The following is a 23,356-nucleotide window of genomic DNA, read 5'->3' as shown; positions in this document are numbered from 1 at the left end:
AGTACATGCTTTGGGCCTGCTTGTCCGGAATTGAAGGTTCTCAATAAAGGGGATGGGATATCATTGTAATGTTACTAACCATATATAAAGCTTAATATCTCCGTGATTTGTGGATTATTGTGTTTTCATCCTGATTTAAACACCGAGAAGAATATGTACTTGTCTGCATTTGTAATCTTCACGCATTTCAAGCTACACCATGAAGAACTTACTCCTCGCTGCTATGGTGGTACAACTGGACCCTCCATGTTGTAGCCACAGCCACATGTTGTACATTTGTCAGCTGGGGAAGATCAAGTCTGCAAAGTTGTGACTCAGATAGCTTAAATCTGCAGTAGGTTTGATACTGTGACCTGCAGTCACTCCAATACTGCAGGGCACATGTCACCTGTAGGAGAAAGTGCACAAATCTATTAGAAAAATAGGAAAAAAAAAATACTGCACACTTCAGCACCAACCCATGAAGGTGTTTTTTTTTTTTAGAGTGATAGAACTTTAAATTGAAATAAAACACATAAAAAAAATAAGTTTGAAGCCAATTGTGTTTTCATTTGAAAGATAACTTTCTGACATTTACTTTTTGAAAATAATTTCCTGCATATGTCCACCACGACTAGCTGTGATGAACCGGATTCGATCAGTCCAATTTTGAACCACTTTTTCAAGTAATTGGGGACATATGTCGTTAATAACATGAGTTATGTTGGCTTCCAAAGTGTCAATTGTTGCTGGTTTATCAACATAAACCAGAGACTTTAGATATCCCAAAGAAAATAATCCAGTGGCATTAGGTCCCATGATCTTGTGAGGCCAATTCACTGACAGCACCGATATTTCCGAAGTGGTCTATACGTTTGGCGAACAGAAAATGATTTTGGAAATATATTTCCACAATTTGTAAACGTTGTTGAGGCGTCAGTCTTTTCATGATCATTTGCCAATGCTCACTGATATGAAATGACAAAACAACATATCATCAAAACAAAACAAATGACAGCTATCCCTATCAAAATTTCTATCACTCTTAAAAAAACACCCTTTACAAACACATACAATAATTCGTGTAACTTATGAAAAACACAGAGTGGAACCTCGATTTTACTTTTTCAGGTGATGCAGGAAAATGCAATATCCAGGAACATAAAATTGGGGTTCCACTGGATTTACCTATCAATTTCAGTGACTGCTGCTATTCACAAAATGGAAAGGCAAATAAATGATATTTTCTTCTTTCACAAGTTACATGAAATCATTGTATTTGTGTAAAAAATAAATATATAACTTTTTTTACTGCGCAAATGATAAGTATTGTTTATTTGTAGTGAGTATTAACATCAAGTATCCACATGCTAACATAACAAATTACAAGTTATTACCTTAACATGTTGTCTACTTTTCATGCACCAATCATAACAGACACTTTACACTGAAAATTAGCATTGTTAAGGAGAAAACTTTTCACACTGAAATGAACAATTTTTAATAACTATGCTGACACTAATATTCACACTGAAATGAACAATTTTTAATAACTATGCTGACACTAATATATTCATTCTCATTCAAAGTAACACAAAGATGAAGAAATCTCCCTTACCTGTTCTCTAGCTTGATCATTCCACACTGCAGTTGAATCTGAAGCAGTAATGAAGGGCACAGGAAAAATATCTACCCTCGTCAATGCACGTGGCTGTGGATATCTCCATGTCATAGTTGGTGGATTTTCCCAGAATACAACCTGGTAGGGGAGGGGAAGATCATCATCCCTTGTTGCTGCTTCAACAAACTGGAAGGCTCCAGCTCTCAAGTCATCCTGGTAGTGCTGCTCCTGCGAGGAAGTGGGGGATGACAGAGGGATGGTCTGCTCACCTAGCTGTGTGGAACTCCTCTCCAGTTGTGGTGAAGATATACTCTCAGCAGTACTGCCTTCATCTGCTTCTGGAGACCTCCATAGTGTATTAAACTAAATAGAAAACTTGTCAACAGTTGAAACAATAACTACAACAAAAATAAGAATAACATAGTGAGACTATAAAAGAAATGTTATGAGGACTGTTTGAAAAGTCTAAAACATCTCATATAAAAAATTCTATCTCAGTTTGTACTTACTTGTTGCCATTGGAATAGCTGTTAGAAATAAACACTGAGTGCTCACTGCATTGCGACCACCCCTTCAAACAACAAGGAACGACCCAGCAGCTCGTGTTAATGAATAGACACAACACTACATGCTAGTTGAACAGCACACGTTAAAATGGGAGGTGGTCAGAATTTAACGTTGTTCCGAAAGGGCATGATTGTGGGTGCATCAATAACACAAACAGCGACACTCGTCGGAGGCGCCCGTTCCAGTGTAGTGAAGGTGTACAGAGAGTGGCAAGAAAATGGAGCAACAACCACCAAGAGGCAAAATTCAGAATTGCAAGAGCGTACGGAAGGTGACACCGTGGGGAGAGCATCAAGTCAAAACGGTTCGTGACAACTGAACACACCATCAGCGTTCGGGAATTATGGGACTAATACAACAGTGGATGCACAACACCCATATCCCATGCAACCGTGTGGTGCACACTGGCACGCATGAAGTTCCACAGCAGATGACCCACTTGTCACCCACTCCTCACGAAGCGTCACCACTGACTTTGTCTCGCTTGTGCCCACAAGCAAGATCATTGGACTGTAGACAATTGGAAAAGGGTGTGTTGGTCCTATGAATCACGGTTTCTGCTACACCACTGTGATGGGCATGCATGTGTGTGTGGTGCCAACAGCACAAGGCTATGGACCCTTCCTACCTGGTGAGTGCTGTACAGGCAGGTGGGGGTGACTGTATGGTGTGGGGTTGCTTCTGTTGGCATGGACTGAGACCATTGGTGTGTATGGACCACCATGTTACATTTGTTGTGTATCGGGAGGTGTTAGGGGACCACTTACACCCCACAATGCAACACTTCCACCCACACGGGGACGGCATTTTCCAGGACGAACAATGCACAGTGCCGAGGCGGGACTGTACTTGCTTAGCTGGAGGAACATTCCACAGAGATGCAGCATATGAATTGGCCCTCTAACTCCCACAATCTTAATCCCATAGAGCATCTGTGGGATTTTGTAGAATGAGCTCCTCAAACCATGCATCCTGCACCAATGTCAGTTGGCTCATTATGGGATGCCATCAGGAATATATGGTGTCAGATCCCCATGAAGACATATCAGAACCTCATGGAATCCATGCCACGTCGTGTCCAGGCCATTCGCCAAGCCACAGATGGACCAACAAAGTATTAGGTAGAAGGTTGCAATTCAGTGAGCACTCAGTGTAGATTAGAAAAAAAAATGATTTATAGTAACTTCATGAAAAATTGTGAAAAATGTGACACACTAGGGTTTGAAGTAACCAATGACACTTGCCAAAATCTGTAATGCTGATACATTAGCAATATACAGATTGCAGTGTACTTGTCCATTACATTGACTAAATTTTGATATTTGACTGTGTTCAGCAAGTTATGTAAGTGGAGCCAAGATGGCCACCATAAGACTTGCAAGACTCTAGTGCCTAACACAATACAAAGTAGTAGTCTGTGTGAGAACATGGAGTAGCGACGCTACAAGAGAACATGGATTAGCGACGCTACAAGAGAACATATTACAGTTGTTTGTAAATGTTGTATTTAGGTACGCAATACATTATAAAATGTCCGTTTGAATGTTCCCATTATGTGTACTACTTTGTCTACAGCATCACACAAATCCCTGGGAAAGCTACAGACTGCACCCCGATAAAAGAAGAGGTAGTTCTGTTGGTAAGACTGGATTAAAATATTTTTTCTACAAGGAAAACTAGTTCTTGAAGAATAAAAATCAGAATATTAAAATTTCTGTACTTTCAGAAACTAGTTTTGAAAATGCTCAATAGCAGTGGGTTCTTGAGGATTTGTGTTAAAATAGTGATGTAATGAGGCCTGAAATTTACCGATTTCAAAATACTAACACATATCCAATTGCTGAATGGAATGCAAGATTCCAATAAAATAATACAGGAAATATACTGGTGTAAGCACATGAAAACTTACCAGAGACTGCATCTCACTTAAGGTAGAATGTAAGCAGGTAACATGATCCGGTCCAATTTCAAACACAATAGGATCTGAGTCTGTAGAAATCTGCAATGGAAAGACATACAATATCAGTCCATGGATTTGTTTAAGATTACAATATCATCATTATCATCCTTTGCTGTTTTACAATATAAAACAATTATTTTTTGTGCTTAAATAGAATGTGACAGAACAACTCATCCCCTCCCTCTATGCATACAAGCAAGAAGGAAAAACACTAACATGTTAAGAAGAGGCAATAATTGAAGGGCTCGGGTGTAAAACACAGTGACTTTGATTGATTGATTGATTTAGTTTATTTTACTTCGCGTTTTGTGCCTCTTGGCTAATTTGCGAAGATGGGGATGAGTGATGAAATGATGAAATTGATGAATGGACATTCACAAACAACCAAGCCCGACCGGGATTCGAACCCGGGACTCTTAGCATCGCAGCGCGATGTGCTAACCACTCAGCTACAGGGTCGGGCTAAAACACAGTGACATTTTGGCCATTTTTGAGTAACAAAGAAAAATGTGCTATCCTTCAATTCTTGTGTGAAATTGCCATGTCATACAATTTGCATTGGACTCAGTGAAGCCTTCTGAAATTTGTAAACACAACACGAAAACAATTTATCTACAGTGTAGCTTCTAATCAAGTGTTTTCTTACTGAACTCAGAAATGACCAAAATGTCACTTATCATATTTTACACCCAAGCCTTTCAATAATTATTTTTTCTAGCAACATTCTAATAATATGCTTATTATTATTTACTCTTTCATTTGTGCTCAATGAATTTGGGCAGTTCATGTGTAAAAATACCCCTTACCAAATCCTTTTTTAATTCCAGTACACAATGAGAATTAGGGCAGAACAGATATTGGTATCAATCAATATCTGTGGTACCAGTATCGCAAAGTAGTGGTACAAATTAATAATCATGAATATTAGCCAATATCTGCTATGTTGGGACCATTAGGATTGAATGTATAATGCAGAAAAATGTAAAATGTTGGGACTATTAGGATTGAATGCATGATGTGGGAATATGTAAAATCTGGGAACGAAATCAGGGTTCCACTGTATATCAGATCAACCAAATTATCAGCAATTTTGCCGATATACCAATATTAGCCAATACCTATAGAGTGTTGATTAATTCCTAACTTAAAACTACATTATGAACTTGATATTGTTGCAGCTTTCCAGTATTACCAAAAACTGATAAGAGGCACTCTGCAACTGTGTTAGTTCAAAGTAGATTTGCCTCAATCTTAAGTAAACCATTAATCTGTCAAAAAAAAAAATCTGCTTCACTTGACACAGAAATGCAAAATTTAACCATCCACCTTGTAAAAGCTAGGGTAAAGATGAACAAAGAATCATTTGTAGATAGATGTGCACATTATGTACCTGTATTTGAGGAAATTCATTTTCCAAAATCCATGGTTCCCACAAGAGGCTTCCTTCCACAGAACAGCTCCATGGATTGAGGAGAATCTTGGATCTGAAGCATGACAAAAAACGTAATCTTCAATGTAGTGTACAAATAACTTAAATAACACTAAATTTAATCTCAAATATGACATGATATTACAGACTGTTATAAAATAAAGAAATTACAAAATGTAACAGAAAAAAAATGTTTTTGCTACGAGATAATATGTTTTCCTACGAGATAATATGTTTGAATATTTCAGCTGAAATCCTTTGAATCAAATCAATTTATGTTAATTATTGTAGGAGTAATGATCAAGCTATTAAAACAAAAGTACATGATTAACTTTTTAATTACTTTCTGATCCAATATATCAGTAAATGATTGATTGATTTGTTGTTTTAAGTCCAGTTTATGTACAGTAATGCTAATCGGGACTGGACCTACAGTTTAAAATGGGATCTGAACCCCTATGTGCCTCCACCAGGTATCGAACCCAGGACCCCTTGATTACAAGGCGACAACACTACCACTGTAACATCTGGGAGGTCATATCGGTAAATGAACTGAAAGTTTACATGGTGTCCTTTTGGGATATTTAATGGCAAATATAAAAGACAATTTTCTACTTGTTAAGTTAAGAGTGACTTAGTTATGAAATACATGTCCCTTGTTTACATAGGCTATTCGGAAATCAACCTCCGTTTCGCTGGTATGAGCACATGCGTTACTGCATCATCCTAGCCCATGTGCAGAAGTAAGCGGTCATGTGTTGGTTCACATCATCCCAAGTGGTTGGTTACTGTGTTCAGTGCTTAGTGTGCAGCGAGTGGAGAATGATGGCTGGTATAACTGCTGCTCCCGCCAAATGTGAGGTTCACGGTGTGATCCAATTTCTTCAGGCTGAAGAACACAGCGCAGGTGAAATCCATCACAGAATGAGTGCTTCGTATGGGGAGAAGTTCATGAGTGTGAGAGAATGGTACCAAAAGTTTTGAGATGGACTATGACAGATCATAAGTTCTCTAGTTGAAAATGTTGTATATAAAAATAATCACGCTGTACAAATTACAACTTTGCCAGCAATGTGTAAAAAACTACAATGGCAATCATGCTGTATGAATTATAACTTTGACAGCAATGTACAGAAAAGTGACATTGGCAATCGCATTGTATAAAATAGAGGAATAGGAGTGTGGAGAGATTCTGTGGCTTAGCTGAATGGAAGCCGTGGTTGTAAGTTTTTGCGATGCAAGTGAATCGGATTGTTTTTTAATAAATTTCAAGCATGTTTGCATGTAAAAATTAATAAAAACCTGAAATTACTAACACCAGACTTGTTTTTGACATTTTGCATGAGTTAGCGTATGTGGTTTAAGCCTTAAAGGTAAAAATCCAAGTAAGGAAGTTGGTCCCCTTCGATTCTCCAGTTGCCAGAAGTGCTACGAGAATAGGTAGGCGGTCACAGGACGAACCGATGTGCACAATGAAGGTGGCCAGGGAAGACCATTTATCGTGACTAATGACATTGTGCAACCTGTGGACAGAGTGATTTGCGAGCGCCGCTGCTTCACGATATCGGACATGTCTTCTGAATTTCTGGAAGTCGGGCAAACAACACTTTAAAAGATTGTGACTGTAAAACTGGGTTTCACAAGTCTGGTGCAAGAAGGGTACCCCAAGGGCCTCAACGAGATCAAAAAAAGCAGTGTATGGGGTCAGCATTGAAGTTTCTGGAATGCTATCAAACAAATGGTAACACTTTTCTGCCCAAAATCATGACAGGTGACGAAACGTGGGTCCACTTTGAAAACGTTGAAACCAAAGAACAGTCGAAACAATGGATGCATACGAACTCACCAAACAAACCCAAAAAGGTGCGACCGATGTTGTCCTAGAAGAAGCAACAGCGTTTGGGACCGTCAGGAGGTCTTGCTGATAGACTTTATGGAGCCTGGTACGACCATCACTGCAGCAGTGTACGATGAAACCCTTAAAAAACTTCGACCGGCGATTCAGAACAAGAGGCGAGGCATGTTGTCCTCGGGGATTGTTTCGGTTCACGATAATGCGCAGTCACACAAGCCTTAATTCAGAAATTTCAGTAAGAGGTGTTTGACCACACTCCCTACAACCTGAACCTCGCACCCATCGACTTTCATTTCTTCGCGAAGATGAAAGTGTGGTTGGGGTCACAGAGATTTGAGAGAAATGAGGAGCTGATGGATGGGGTTCGGAGTGGCCGAGTTCCCTGGCGGCAACCTTCTTTAACAAGGGCATACAAAAGATGGTGCCACACACTGACAAGTGCCTGAATTCAAGTGGCAATTATGTTGAAAAAAATAGCTCATGTATGTGTGCAACTTTTGTGCATAATAAATTTTACTTGCCTTTATTTATATCTGTTTTATATCGTGCCTCCCGGAGGTTGATTTCCAAATAGCCCTCATATTATGACTACAAGTAGCACTTAATTGAAAAAAATGTATACCAGTTCTAAATTCAGATTTTTCCATATTTATGGCTAAATGAAAAATCAATATTTGAAACAAAAAAAGTGAGGGGGGAGCAAGTAGTACATGTTCAACACTGGTAGAATAAACATTTTTAAAAATAATACATTCCAATTTCTACAAATGTTTATTAATGTTTAGAGTACTCACTTGTCAAGATGAATTAGTTTGATGAGAGTAGAAGTGACCACCACAGTTGCACAAATTCTATCCACCAGGAATGAAGGATGTTTCCAGCTGGTGTACTTCTGTATGCGGTTCACATTAACTGCCAAACCTCCGGTGCTTATTAACACTTTGCTCGAAGAAGTTTCCAGTGCTAAAACCACCTGTTGCATACCCATGGAAATGCTAGATACATTGCCCATTAATTTGCGGAAATTTTGCATAAGTCTAACTGCAACTGCACCTTCCTGTTTTACATGTGCTTCTGGTTGGAGGCTGAATTGTTCCTCTGATGATTTTCTCAGTTCAGTGCTAAAACAGTCTGACACTCTTTTGCAAATCTTCAGCAGGCATTCCCACCTTGGAATGCTAAAAAATACTTTCATAGGCCTACCAAACTGCACATTCAATTGAGCTGAAAAGAAGTAGAAATGCTTGGAATCAAGAAAGTAATATAAGGGCTGAGTCGATATTGATGCCGATGTATCGGTTGATGCCTGTGGTATCGGTCAATACCAGTGGTATCAGAATCAGAAAGTATCGATTGGAATTTATTTATCAATACCAGCTTATGAACACCTCCATAACTTGATTTTACAAGAGTGAAGTCACTTATATTTTACTGTGACCACAGAATTAGCAAGTGTGATCAAATAAATAGCCCGGATTAAGTTAACACAGTAAAGTAACGCGACAACTGGGATATTGTGATGTGAATTGTAAACCAAACTACCTGATTAAATATTAATACCTTAATTACAATACTTATTTCACATGGATATCAATGTCATTGGTCATATTGAAATTTTATGTGACGATCTTATGTGTCTCCTTAAATTGTTCAATAAAAGAGTAACTTATGAACAAACAACTATAATTCATAAACCCTGTCAAAGGTATTTACATAAAGAAATATATATAGTAGTTCAGATTGTACAATGAATTAAAAGTTACGCAGGATGCATTCCAACTCAAGGTCAATGTTGTGCATCAACATGGTACAAATTCGTAAATATTACATATGAGTTTTCATATGCCAATGGATGATATGAAAGTGACTTAATCAGTATACAACAATCGAATCACTTCAAAATAAGTTTCAAAATCTATATTATGCTTTGCATAATCAGTATAATTAGTAGTGATACACTAATTCACTAACATCGAAGCTAGTAATGTATGCAACATAAATTTTGTTGTACTTTCTCATCTTCCAAAGTCAAATGAACACAAAATTCTAAAGTTTTCACTAATAGACCAGAGTTGTGAACCGATGTTTCCTGATATTTCTTCTCATGTTATGAACTTTGTCATTCTCATGCAAAGAAACTCACGTATACCAAAATATATTTTACCATTTCTGCGACGGTGAAATTTGGATAACGGCCTTTTACATTGTTTATACTTTACATTTGGCCTAAAAAAAAAGTTTTGGCCCAGAGCAAACTTGCTCTTTCTGGATGCCATTTTTCTAAAGCCCACAAGCAGGCATGCCAGGTCGGGTCCCTTCAACCCATTTACAGGCTACTCCCGCGAACTTTTTGATATATTAAAAATCATTTTTGAATGTTTTATATTCAAACCGGGAATAGATAAATACAATGCTTGATTGGAACATAATCGAATTATCAAATTCAGAGTACCTGTCTCCTTGCCGAAACCAGGAGGAGGTATACGTCTTTGCGTGGATACATCGGAATATTTTATATGAGCGAAATACAATTTTATAGAATGTTATTCCATGAATATTGCTGTGATACCTTCTTTACACAATAAATTAGTTTTTTATTACTTAACTACCAGTTTGTACTCATTTTGCATCATAAAATGTTTGATAGAAGATTTTTCTCTCAGCGGGAAAAAGGTTTTTCACATAAGACACAGATTTTTACCTCAATGAAATTTGGCAATAACAATCAACTTTTACGTAATTGAGATTACCACATACAATGCTTCTTCAGCCAAATCATTGAATTTAATAAAAAAACAAGTTTATAACATCATAATTTTGCTTGAATATGAACACAAATTGTATAGAGCATGGGTGTATACCCATATTATCTTGAAAAACTTTGTGAATCGAAACTTTTGGGTGTTTTTACACTCATTGCTCTCCTACCGTAAGTGCACCGGTCCTCTACCATAACTAAAATTAATTCACTATATTTTTATTTTTATTACAATGCTTGAACTTCAAAAATGTACACTTATTTTTACTAAGTTAGAACATGTCAATCAATTACAATTTAGGTTTCACGTTCTCTAAATAACAGAGATTCACAAAATGTGAGTTTTTATGCTACCTGGATTTATCTTTTATAATGGTACATAGCCAGGTACTTACATGATTTTGTGAAGAAATCCGTCAACGTTATAGTAAGCAGTGAAGGGGGAATTCCAGTCTTTGGGTGTGGATCACCTGCTCTGGTTTCCAGTAGTGGAACATCAAAGTCCTCCATGCGGGGAATACATTTAGAGGATGGGTCTAGAGAAAAAGAAATAAGAGGAAATATCATTTCCAGGAGCAATACATGTGTGAGAGACAGAACATATTTAAAGGTGAAGGCAAATAATGCCCTTGCACAGGAATATAATTACTACAGAAGAGGAAAAAATCAGGATGTTATTATATTTGCCTTAATTAATTAAAAGGCATCTTTCATTGAACAGGAATCACATGACTTACACAAACACTAGAGCCAAATCGATACCAGTTGTTGGTATCAGTTCAAACCAGGTTTGATATCGAAATGCAGAAAATAAAATTTTATCACCAGTAATTAACATTGCTTCTCTGCAATCTGGGTATCACGTGAGTCTGTAAATGCCGACATGGTAAAACACTAAAGCAGAGTAACAGAAGGAAAAAAAAGCCCAATCTCATTTAGCATGAGTCCTAAACCATATATTTGGCATTTTTGGTATTGAACCAAAGATCTGTGTGTTGCTACTGTTAAAAGGGTTAAGATTATACCTAGAAACAAGTCTGTAGCACTGAGAAAAGACTTATCTATTTATACGTTATTATCCAAATCAAGAACATGTGACACACTCTTCTTACATTAGCTAGCTGGTGCTAAGAATGAATACCTTTTACTATGTACCCTGAGGAACACATCTTCACGCACACATCAAAAAATGATGCTTCAATCTTCTGACTAAGACTCAAGCATGACAGGAAGCTATGCGGTTGAGAAATGACAACAGTCAACAGAGGCCTCACTTCCCTTCTGCTTGTAATACCATCATCAACAGAGTCTTCTTCTGATGCCTCATACCTGGATAAGAAAAGAAAACAAATTAAAATTGTATTTTATGGGTATTCTTGCACATATAACCACTCAAAAAAATAATGCTGTGCATTGTATTCTACATTACAATTATGATGGGTGCATCAGCACTTAGATTTTTGCACCCTTTAACATGGAAACCAGTCATCACCAGAAAAGTAGATTCTCTAGTGCTTTAACAAACTTAGGGATGGTATCGATTAATCGGTACTCTATCGGCATCGGCCGATATAGGCATATCGGTGTATCGGTTTATCGGTAAAATTATAGATTATTTTACCGATCCGATATATCGATAAATATCTGATAATTTAGTGCAAAATTCTGCCATTTTTTGTAGTTTTTATGGATAATCTCCATGCCCTACTTTCTAAAAAAGTAAATGTCTAAATATGCAATTTCATTTTCACTGCAGTCACCTTGAAACAAACATTTATTAAGGAGGTCAATGAACTTTTTAGGTTCTTCAAGGACAATTTCTAATTTTATATCGGATCGGTAGAATATCAGTTATCGGTATCGGTAAATTTCATATTGTTACTTTATCGGTATCGGCCAAAATTTCATATCGACCCATCCCTAAACAAACTATTAACCAAGCTTTTAAGTTTTAAACTGCACTTGCTATTAATAAAAACAAGTTTATTAAACATTGTTAAAAATAAATTAAGAAAATAAACCATAACATTCTATACAGAGTATCTCTGATCAAGAAGGTGGTTGAAGAAAAATTGGAATATATTTTCATTCCCAAATCCTACATTACAAAAACCCTTCATATTCCCTGAGTCTTCCAAATCTGTAGATGTATTTTCCGATAGTCTATTTCTCTGACTTCCCCAGGTTTTCCAGGTCAGTGATAACTGTGACTATGAACTAAGACTACCATATTGTATTATTCCAGTAATTGATTTTTTTTTAAGGTCACTTCCTTCATTATCATAACTTATTGTGTCTAGGACTGAGATGTTTCATACAATATATTCACATTCAACACATCATAAAACTACCATGCCCTGATAAAAGCTGGTGCTACGTAATAGCCCTCAGTAACACATACATACTAAAGAGGAAATTATTGCAGAGTAATTTCAGGTAATGCATGTTACATTTCTATTCTTAAACTTTTGTGCTAATATCAAAGAATTTAAAGGTTAAAATATACAAGACTGTAATTATGACTGTACTTTTGCATGGATACACTAAAAGAGGAATGTAAATAAAATCTTTAAAAAAAACAACATATGAGAGATGAAACAACAGGGAAGTGGAGAAGTTATATAATAATGAACTGCATAATCTACAGGGTGTCTGATAAGTCATCCCTATTTTTAAATGATTATAACTTCCTTATTTGCTAATCAATTCTGTTCCAACTAGTGTTGTTATAGATTCCACTCACCGAGGTCTTGTTCACCATAATTCAAAACTTCACATAAACTCCAAAATTCTGGACACATTTTCATAATCAAATAGGTACAACAACTGTGAAATATGTGATACTGTACCGTACAGTTATCTTCAGATGTCCTTGTGCCTTTTCGACACAAATGTGAACATTGTCACACACCCAATATTGATAGTTGCACCCATTAACAAAGCCCTCAACATGAAATACAGCCTTATCCGACCACAAAATGTTATCAAACAGTTTAGACCACTCAACATGCCATGATGGAAAATTTGCAGAAAATTTCATCCTCCTGTCAAAGTCGTCGTGGAACAATTGCTGGATGTAATGTGACTTCTATGGCTTAAATGAGATACTCTTTCATGAGACCCTAGACACAGGAATATGTGAACTCCTTGTTAATGTATCATTAAGGATGGCAATATTGTTGGCTGTCCTTGACATTGACTATCTTCCATTATGTCAAAACAAAACCTCACTGAATGAAATGTACAATGACACTAGATGCAATGGAATCGGTTAACAAATAAAGAAGTTATAATTATTTAAAAATAGTATGTTACTTACCACCCCCTGTATATTCATGCCTTGATATTATTAGGGTAATTACAGTAAAAAGACTTCGGAGTGGACAGAAAAGTTAACAGGGTTCTTGGAAACCTGATGGTTAGATACCTCTGGGAAAGCCAAGGTGAAGATCGAATGGCAATACAGTAGAACCCCGATCTTACATTTTCCCTCATTATACATCCAATCTGCATGGTCTCAATAGAGCAAAATTCCATAAAATTTTCCCAGATTGATACATTTTCCTGCATTTTTAGGTCTTTCAACTTTGTCCCCTGAAAAATGTAAAACTGAGGTTCCACTGTATTAAGATGGATCTGAAGTAAATTAGTTACAAGTGGATTTATTTTGGCCAGGTGGAGAACGCCAGTGTGTTGGTTAATTTTTTTGTGTATATACGTGTGTTAGTGTGCCAAGTACCATGATACTGTTGCATGCATAAGTAAACACTTACCCTCCATCTGATTCTTGTTCATCAGTTTCCCACTCTCTAGGACTGCATTTTTCATCTTCTTGCGACAGTGTCGCCTGGGCAGCTGATTTTGATGTTCTTCTTCTTCTTGAATGAAGCCTCCTTGAATCAAATCCCTCCACCATAGAAGCAACCCCGCTGTTGGAGGTTATGTCGTACAAAACCAATTTTATCTTTCCTCCCGTCACAAGAATTTCTGTGGGAACAACACTGTGCGTTACCTGCACATGCTTCGGCTGCAATTTCACTTCTTTCGGAGAACTCACGCTTGACATGTCACAATCGACACCACTGTCAGGAATAAGATCTGCTAGCTTGCCCTCCTGTCGACCCTTTATCACCATGCTATTTGAAAAAGTGAGGTCTTGAAAAATGGAAAAAAACTCCGAAAATATTGTTGTGACAAGTTTTAACTGGCTTAAGCTGATGGATACTTCAATATCAGAGACAGCATTCACTTCGGCTGAATGACCACATACGAGAATGATCCTAAAAGACTTCCCTTTCTTCTGCTGGTAAACTATAGCTGGGGCAGCACTTATGCAGAGATCAAACCTGAAACAAAAACAACAAAATGCAGGCATGACCAGTTTACATGTGAAATTCTGAAATTTCCTAAATATCTTGGCAGTGGCATAGACATTGATTGACTCACTTTTCTGTGATTGATTGATTTGCTTTATTTTACCTCACATTTTGTGCCACTTTTGGCTAATTTGCGAAGATGGGGATGAGTGATGATATGATGAAATTGACGAGTGGACACACACACATCCATGCCCAGGCAAAAATTTGAACCCAGGACCCCTGGCGTCGTAGCACAATGTGCTAACCACACCGCCAAACTGATGTAGCAATCTTTCCACATGGGAATATAGGTTCATTGCAACAGCTGTGGTTCGATCTTTAGTAAAAGCACACAAAACACGTCAAATAATTTTGATCATTTAGCATCACTTTTCTACCTTTCTATCTTAATTGCAATCATGTGAATAAATTATGATTATACAGGGTGACAAGAAATAACCCGTACTAATGTTTGTGATCATAAATTTATTAAACTGAAACAATTGAGCAAAACAACACTGAAGAACAATGACATGGGACCTTAGGAACAAGATATTCAGCCGGTTTCGAAGTGGCCTCCCTGGGCGGCGATACAGAGGTCCAAACGGGCTTTGAAATTTTGGGCGATGGGCCGCAGGTCCTCGGGCGACAATCGGTTCCACTCATGATGCAGCGATTGCTTCAGCGACTCCAAACTGTGGTGGCGTTTAGCACATACCCTGGCCTTAAAATCGACCAGACACTGTAGTCCATTGCGTTGGGATCCGGCGAATAGGGCAGTCATTCCGTCGATGCGATAAAGTCCGGAAAATGGGTTCTACACCACGCTTGCATCATTTTCGTCCTGTGGGCCAGAGCGGAGTCTTGCTGGAATGTCTATTGCGTATCACCGAAGCATGGGCGCCGACTACGTGGGTGCTCCGGGGCTCGAGCACCCACATAAATAATCTTGTGGGTGCGCCGCACCCACAAGATTTTTGGTTTGATAAAATCAAAATAAAATAAATATTTCTCACTTGCCATTATCAAAAAATAATAAGCAATTAAAACATTGAGATGGGACAGACTTTGATAAAGACAAGCTAACATTTCACAGGGACATGTTTCTAGATGTGTGCAGAACGAACAAAGAAAAAGTGGCCAACTTGTCAGACATTACAAATATTTTAAGTAGAGAAAACAGTGGTCCCATGCGTGAAATGCTCACAGAATTTGTGAAGTTTGTACGGGTGATTTTAACTATACCTGTTACTTCTTGTACCTCTGAGCGGTCATTTTCAGCACTTAGACGATTGAAAACGATTTTGCGGTCAACAATGACCCAAAAAATATTGAATGATTTGGCAATTTTGCATGTTCATAAAGAAATTACTAAAAATATTGACATTACCAAAATTGCAAACATATTCAGAAGTGCAAATGACGTAAGAAGGAATGTGTTTTATATTGAAAGTTAACATGTCATGATTATTATTATTATTATTATTATTATTATTATTTGGTACATAAAGTTAGTCATTTTGTAGTTTCTGTTCACAACAAAATCTGTGACAAAATCCTTGCATAGTTCTATCTGCAATACAATTAAAATTATTTGCATTTATGCAGATTTTTTCATTTTAATTTGTATGAATGTGGTATTTTCTTTTAGTAACGTGTTGATAATATAATTGCCTCTTGGAATCATTGTGCATGTAAGTTGTTTAAAGTATACAATACTTGATAATTACAGATCTAACCGCCATTGATATGCACCCACAGAAATTTTGGAAAGTCGGCGCCCTTGCACCGAAGTGCTGCTGGTCCCACAAAAGGACGCCGTTCTCGAGAATGTAGCAGCGGTACACTTGTCGGTTGATTTTGACCCCTTGATCCACGAAAACCAGGGGTGTCTTGCCGCTTGTGCAAATTTCGCCCCACACCATGAACGACTGCAGATTTTGGCGGTGTTCGACGATGGCTGAGGTTCAGGGAGCCTCTGCAGACCAGGTCCTGTCGTTTCGGTGTTTGTGCGCCTGCTCCATGGTGAACAGCTTCTCGTCTGTGAAGAGAATGCGCTCCCATCGCTGACCTGCGGCCCGGCGCTTCAGAGGGAGGCATCTTTTGAGTCGCAGGCGCTTGTTTTCGTCCGTGAGAAGCTGAACTTTTCGGAGATTGTACGCCTTGAGGTTGAGGTTCTTTTTCGCCATTTGCCGCACCGATTCACGGTTCATCCCGATCTCATGGGCGACTTTTCTCTTGGAGACCCTCGGATTTCGCTGAACTCGCTTTTTGATGATCTTGCGGTTCTGGGACGTGTTGACGGTAGGCTTTCTTCCTCTTCCGGGATAGTCGCCTTCATAGCTGAGCTCCTTGAATCGCCGAACTGTGCCTGAGACTGTCACTTTTGGAACACCCAGCAAACGAACAATTTCACATTGACGCTTTCCTTGACGTCACAGTTCCAAAATTGCACTGCGTTTGGTTGACATTATGAAACACAAAGAAAGTGACCGTTATGAAGCCGAAACAACAGGTACAGTTACAAAAGACTATGGCGAATCCAATAACAACAATTATTTGGCTACAGTACACTACATTCTTGGCAGGATATGCCAAATTAGTACGGGTTATTTCTTGTCACCCTGTATGATCAGACAAATTTGCTTTAGCCAAATTTCATTACCTGACCTCATTTGGATTTAATACCACAAGTTGAATCCACCTTAATGTAGACATGTATACACAAAGTAATTCTCACCTTGTAATAAGTGGAAGAAGCGTTGCTTCCTTTGAGTAGGAATAATTGCCAGAAGCCAAGTTGTTCCACTCAAGGGCAGGATTCTCGCTCATGGTCTTCAGTTCAGTTGCAGCATTCTTCTCTTGGAAACAGTGCTCAAGCTCCCACAAGGTACCTTTCAAGAGAAATATTTATGAAGCCAAATCATAAAATAATAATAATACCCCAGTAATGTGTGAAAAATTGAATTTTTTAATTACGTAACAGGTATTTTAATATTCTGATGTAATTTCTGAATATTTTAAAGTAAAACTCTGCTAAATTGATGCATGTAATTGGTGTTGAATACTTGCACACTAATATTAATTAATAAATTGAACAAACTTTAATTATTACAATTATCAAGTATCAGTATCCGTATTGGTGGGAATCATTAAGAGCAGAAGATTTAGAAGCAGCACTCTTCTCCACGATTATGAACAGCTTGTCATCAATGCCAATGGTCTTATGCTCATGAAATTGGGGTTTACCTGACAGAAAATCAATATGTCCTTGTGCCACACTTCAAGCATCAAGGTAGTATTCCTACTCACACCACACACATGCTCCAACATATCCACACTATGGCAGTAGTGATGCAAAGTCACAATGTAAAAGTTGTCATCCTTGTACCCTCACTGCATGAGAATATGCAACACTTGCAACTACATACCAATGCTGCCACCGACTTCAAACCCATGTGCTATAGTTAGTTGGTTGGTTGGTTGGTTAGTTAGTTAGTGTTTTTGGGGGGGGGATGAGTGGGACAATGTCATGAGGAGTACTGTTAGAAAAGCATGAAATGTTTGAGTTAGTGTTTTTGGGCAACAACTTTCATGGGCAATGATGTTTTGCCTGCTTATATTACACATATTTGTAAACTCCTTGTGCATTGCTAAAACATATTGTTTATTGTAATCTTCTGAAATCAATAATCCTGAGCACCTGCCACAAGAATCCTTATTTTGCAAACAAGCACCAGATCATCCATTTTCCTAATGTCTCAATGAAGTGTTTTCAAACCAGAGTAACCCCAACTCTAATCATTAATAACATGAAAATTGTAAGAAATGTCCCACACCTCTGTACGGTATTTTCACAATGTTATATCTACATTATCCTAGGTTAGTGCCATGTGGAAATGTGATGTGTGGCTAACTGGGTACATATTATGGGTATAAAATCCAGGCTGAAAATGCTGGTAACTCAGGAATTGCCAGTGGGTGAAGACAGCATGTACACATGCACAGTTACCTGCAATAAATATGGAACACCTAGATCATAAAATACTCACTTCAATGTTTGGCATAATGCGTGCTGCCTAACTATACAGCAGAGGCTAACACAATTTTGAAAGAAAGAAAAAAATACCTGGAATTCTGAATCAAACCTGCGTGATCTAGGCAACCCTTGCAAATTGTGTCAGATGAGACTGCATCTGCTTTATTATGATGATTACTAGAAAACCTAGTGTTGCCAGATGCAACTATATTTTCATGGATAACAAAAATCTTATATTACACATATTTGTAAACTCCTTGTGCATTGCTAAAACATATTGTTTATTGTAATCTTCTGAAATCAATAATCCTGAGCACCTGCCACAAGAATCCTTATTTTGCAAACAAGCACCAGATCATCCATTTTCCTAATGTCTCAATGAAGTGTTTTCAAACCAGAGTAACCCCAACTCTAATCATTAATAACATGAAAATTGTAAGAAATGTCCCACACCTCTGTACGGTATTTTCACAATGTTATATCTACATTATCCTAGGTTAGTGCCATGTGGAAATGTGATGTGTGGCTAACTGGGTACATATTATGGGTATAAAATCCAGGCTGAAAATGCTGGTAACTCAGGAATTGCCAGTGGGTGAAGACAGCATGTACACATGCACAGTTACCTGCAATAAATATGGAACACCTAGATCATAAAATACTCACTTCAATGTTTGGCATAATGCGTGCTGCCTAACTATACAGCAGAGGCTAACACAATTTTGAAAGAAAGAAAAAAATACCTGGAATTCTGAATCAAACCTGCGTGATCTAGGCAACCCTTGCAAATTGTGTCAGATGAGACTGCATCTGCTTTATTATGATGATTACTAGAAAACCTAGTGTTGCCAGATGCAACTATATTTTCATGGATAACAAAAATCTTATATTACACATATTTGTAAACTCCTTGTGCATTGCTAAAACATATTGTTTATTGTAATCTTCTGAAATCAATAATCCTGAGCACCTGCCACAAGAATCCTTATTTTGCAAACAAGCACCAGATCATCCATTTTCCTAATGTCTCAATGAAGTGTTTTCAAACCAGAGTAACCCCAACTCTAATCATTAATAACATGAAAATTGTAAGAAATGTCCCACACCTCTGTACGGTATTTTCACAATGTTATATCTACATTATCCTAGGTTAGTGCCATGTGGAAATGTGATGTGTGGCTAACTGGGTACATATTATGGGTATAAAATCCAGGCTGAAAATGCTGGTAACTCAGGAATTGCCAGTGGGTGAAGACAGCATGTACACATGCACAGTTACCTGCAATAAATATGGAACACCTAGATCATAAAATACTCACTTCAATGTTTGGCATAATGCGTGCTGCCTAACTATACAGCAGAGGCTAACACAATTTTGAAAGAAAGAAAAAAATACCTGGAATTCTGAATCAAACCTGCGTGATCTAGGCAACCCTTGCAAATTGTGTCAGATGAGACTGCATCTGCTTTATTATGATGATTACTAGAAAACCTAGTGTTGCCAGATGCAACTATATTTTCATGGATAACAAAAATCTTAGTGCACATAATAATAATTTAACTTACTTGTATTGACACTCAACTTGTTAACATCCAATTGATATTGCCGATCTTCAACTTCTGAACCCGGCACTCCAAGAATTCTGGCTTGTTCTGCCATCTGGTATATGTCTGCACGCACAAATATCCGTCCAAGAGGGTTGGTTACTTGTGGAGTAAGGCGGATTGATTCCACTTGAATTATGCAAACATCATGAACCACAGACCTCCCCTTCTCCTCTCTGGGTGAAGCGTCAACCTGCTCATTAATGATTATTGATGGAATAAAGAGCCTGATGTCTTTGGTTTCGATGTATAACAATGGCAGTGTATTACTATTTAGGTTTATTCCCCTTAATGTTTGTTCTGTTGAATCTTGCAGTCCATAGCCCATTAAATTTGGTGAAAGCTTAAGGCGCAACAGAGGTTCAAAGACGTGCAGAAAATGTTTTAATGGCTCGGCGGAAATGAGAAAATCAACTGGTTGTATCTTGAGTACTACTTCACTGATATAACGAGCTTGTTCTTCCACGTCAACTGGCTGGTTTTGGTTTTGTCCTTCGTGCAAGTTTTTCCTCATGAGTTGGGACCATTTCTGGTGAACATTTTTGCACAGTGCACGAGTGTATGTCACAGAGACAAAGCCATTGCTTGGTTGGCTTGTAGGTGACCACGAGTGGAGGGAATGATGGTGACTGTCAGAAGGCACAGGGTGTATGTCGCTTGATGCATCATCATTAAATCTCATTACCATTCCGTAATGCAATCCAGGTTTCCATGCAGGATCTTGATGAAATCTATCACATGCAAGAAAATGTACAAGTACTGTAAGCCAAATATCCTACAAGTAATTTCTTAATATTACATATTTAACCCTAGAAAGCTAACGTGTCCTGTGCGAAACGTTAAAGGTAACCATACGTTTGGTGGACTACTGATTTCTGCAGAATTAAAACACAGCCTAAATTTTGCAAAAAACTATTTTATTTACTACAAAAGACAGCATATACTTCCAAAATACACGAATAGCATGGCAGGAATGTAAAATTACATTTTTACAAGTCTCGTGTGCACTCAAAACAACACTTTGACTGGTGTTCACCACACACATGGCTTTGGAGCAACGGCATTAGGAGAATCTGGTCATCCTAATCCTGCTTGAGGAACAGAATGCACAAATATTCAGTCCTTGTTGTTGTTGTTGAGCATCTACATTAGTTTTTGGCATTTTCACATTCAGGATGATAGCAAAATCTTACGAAGTTGCTGTGGAAGTTTTGATGTACGTAGACACTAACGTTTCGTCCACCAGACGACGCCAAATTAAACATCGTTAAAAACACACTAAAGGAATGCTTGTAAAAGGACACCAATACTTCCCTATCGATCTCTCTGATCCAAATGAAGGTAGACTGAACGGGGAGCGGAAGAATTTAGTGGAAGGGGTGAAACAAGAAAACTGCCCCAGATGCGTAGTCTGCCAGATGAAGCGTTAGCTTTCTAGGGTTAAAGTACTGTATTTAATGAAACAATAAGTTACATTTTCTTGGACGGAGTGGAGTAGAAAGTACAAACAGTATGCTCAATCTGGAAAACACAACTAAATTAGCTATAAGAAGTAAGTTGTGGTACATAGTATTTTGTACCAGACAAAGAGTACTTTTAATACTGCAAGCCTTCATGTTTTGAAGTAATTTACCTTTTGCATTCCCACTTAACCATATTGTTGTTGAAATGAGTGTTTTCTATAATGAAAAAGTTATGCATATGCTTCACACTCAATTTGATATTACTGAGGATTTCTTATTAATTCACTAATTTCTTATTGCACAAAATGTGCATTTTTTGTACATATTTATGATGATTCTTGTAAAAACTTACCGCCTGTAATGCTGAATGCTGGAAGACGTGACTTTGGATTTGACTTTAATGTACACATTCTGCACATCCACAGATGTTGTTATATCCTCCATGTCAAAAACCAATTTCAGGTCAGGCTTTGAAATGTATCTATTGACCACAGGTGTATCATCTTTGTTTCCTAGTTTCTTGGAGTAGATTATAAATGTTGAGCGGGCCAGGGTCCATTGCAACCATGTTGTCACTCTGATGTCTTTGTCAGAGGGCTGTGCAGTTGTACCTATGAAAATGTGCAGAAGAAATATTTAATTTCTTTTAAAATTTAAATTTTGTTTTAAGCCATTACATATGAGGACAAATCGAAAAGTCTTTGCTCATATTCTTTTTAAGCCAAAAAAATAAACATGCAGATAAATCAAAATATAGGAATTGTTGTATGTACCTTGCACTTTTTTTCCACATAGTCACCACATCGCTTCAGGCATTTGTCCCATCGTACCACTAGTTTGTAGATGCTGCTGATGTAGAATTCGGCCAGTTGATCTTGGAACAACCGCCGGACAGCGGTCTTCGCTTCATCATCGCAAATGAACCTTTGTCCTGCCAGGAACTTCTTCAGTGGACCGAACATGTGGAAATCACTGATGGCAAGGTCTGGATTATACGGTGCATTCTAAGAAGCTCCCATTCGAATTACTGAAGTGTGTCGATGGTCCTGTTTGCCACATGAGGCCTGGCGTTATCGTGGATGATAACCACATTGTCCACATCGAGAATCCCTTGGTGCTTTTTCGTGATGGCAGCTTGCAGACGTGAAAGTGTGCCACAATAGCTGTCAGCGTTGGTGGTGTCATCTCGTGGCATGATATCCATCAGGAGTGGTCCTCGGCAATCCCAGAAGACCGTGAGCAATGTTTTCCATTGTGAGTGAGGATACCCTGACCGCTCATTTATGAAGGTCTTCTCAGCCATTTTCAAACTCACACCATCACTGCACACTTCTCAAAGCGAGACACTTGTTTCCATACATCGGCTGCATTTCCCTATGGATCTCGATGGGCGTTTGTCCCTTGTCCCATAGAAACCGAATAACTCTTTTCTGCTCATGCAATATGGACATGTTGAGTACTACAGCCATCCTTGCAAACTGACAGCAGCGCCATGCCGTGGAGCAGCCAAGAGTTAACGCTGGGCCGTTCCAAGAAACACCTATTGCATTGAATGTATATCTTGGTTTCTCAATCCCACTAATATTTCGGCTGAAAAAAAATAGGGGCAAAGACTTTTTGATTTGCCCTCATATATATCAAGAAAATAATGGCTTGTTATTTACAGAAATACTATAATTAAGGTACGAGGGTCACTATTTATATTTTGAGCCTAGGCAACAC

The 23,356-nt window shown here is 38.1% G+C and overlaps 1 protein-coding gene across 1 annotated transcript in view; it reads right to left on the bottom strand.

Moving 5' to 3' along the window:
- Positions 1-23,356, bottom strand: part of Vps13B (vacuolar protein sorting 13B) — a 136,110-nt gene that overhangs the window by 57,946 nt on the left and 54,808 nt on the right. Inside the window, exons 20-30 of the mRNA XM_083126671.1 lie at positions 21,987-22,245; positions 20,133-20,902; positions 17,268-17,421; positions 13,943-14,515; positions 11,311-11,498; positions 10,565-10,705; positions 8,206-8,635; positions 5,518-5,611; positions 4,077-4,166; positions 1,598-1,963; positions 213-388 (exon numbers count right to left, since the gene is read on the bottom strand). Coding sequence (XP_082982797.1) covers positions 213-388; positions 1,598-1,963; positions 4,077-4,166; positions 5,518-5,611; positions 8,206-8,635; positions 10,565-10,705; positions 11,311-11,498; positions 13,943-14,515; positions 17,268-17,421; positions 20,133-20,902; positions 21,987-22,245 — 3,241 coding nt within the window. The remainder of the gene's footprint in view (positions 1-212; positions 389-1,597; positions 1,964-4,076; positions 4,167-5,517; positions 5,612-8,205; positions 8,636-10,564; positions 10,706-11,310; positions 11,499-13,942; positions 14,516-17,267; positions 17,422-20,132; positions 20,903-21,986; positions 22,246-23,356) is intronic.

The sequence above is a fragment of the Lepisma saccharinum genome, chromosome 8 (assembly GCF_977018435.1).
Source record: "Lepisma saccharinum chromosome 8, izLepSacc3.1, whole genome shotgun sequence".
Classification (NCBI taxonomy): Eukaryota; Metazoa; Arthropoda; class Insecta; order Zygentoma; family Lepismatidae; genus Lepisma; species Lepisma saccharinum.
This window is presented reverse-complemented; position numbering and strand designations above follow the sequence as displayed.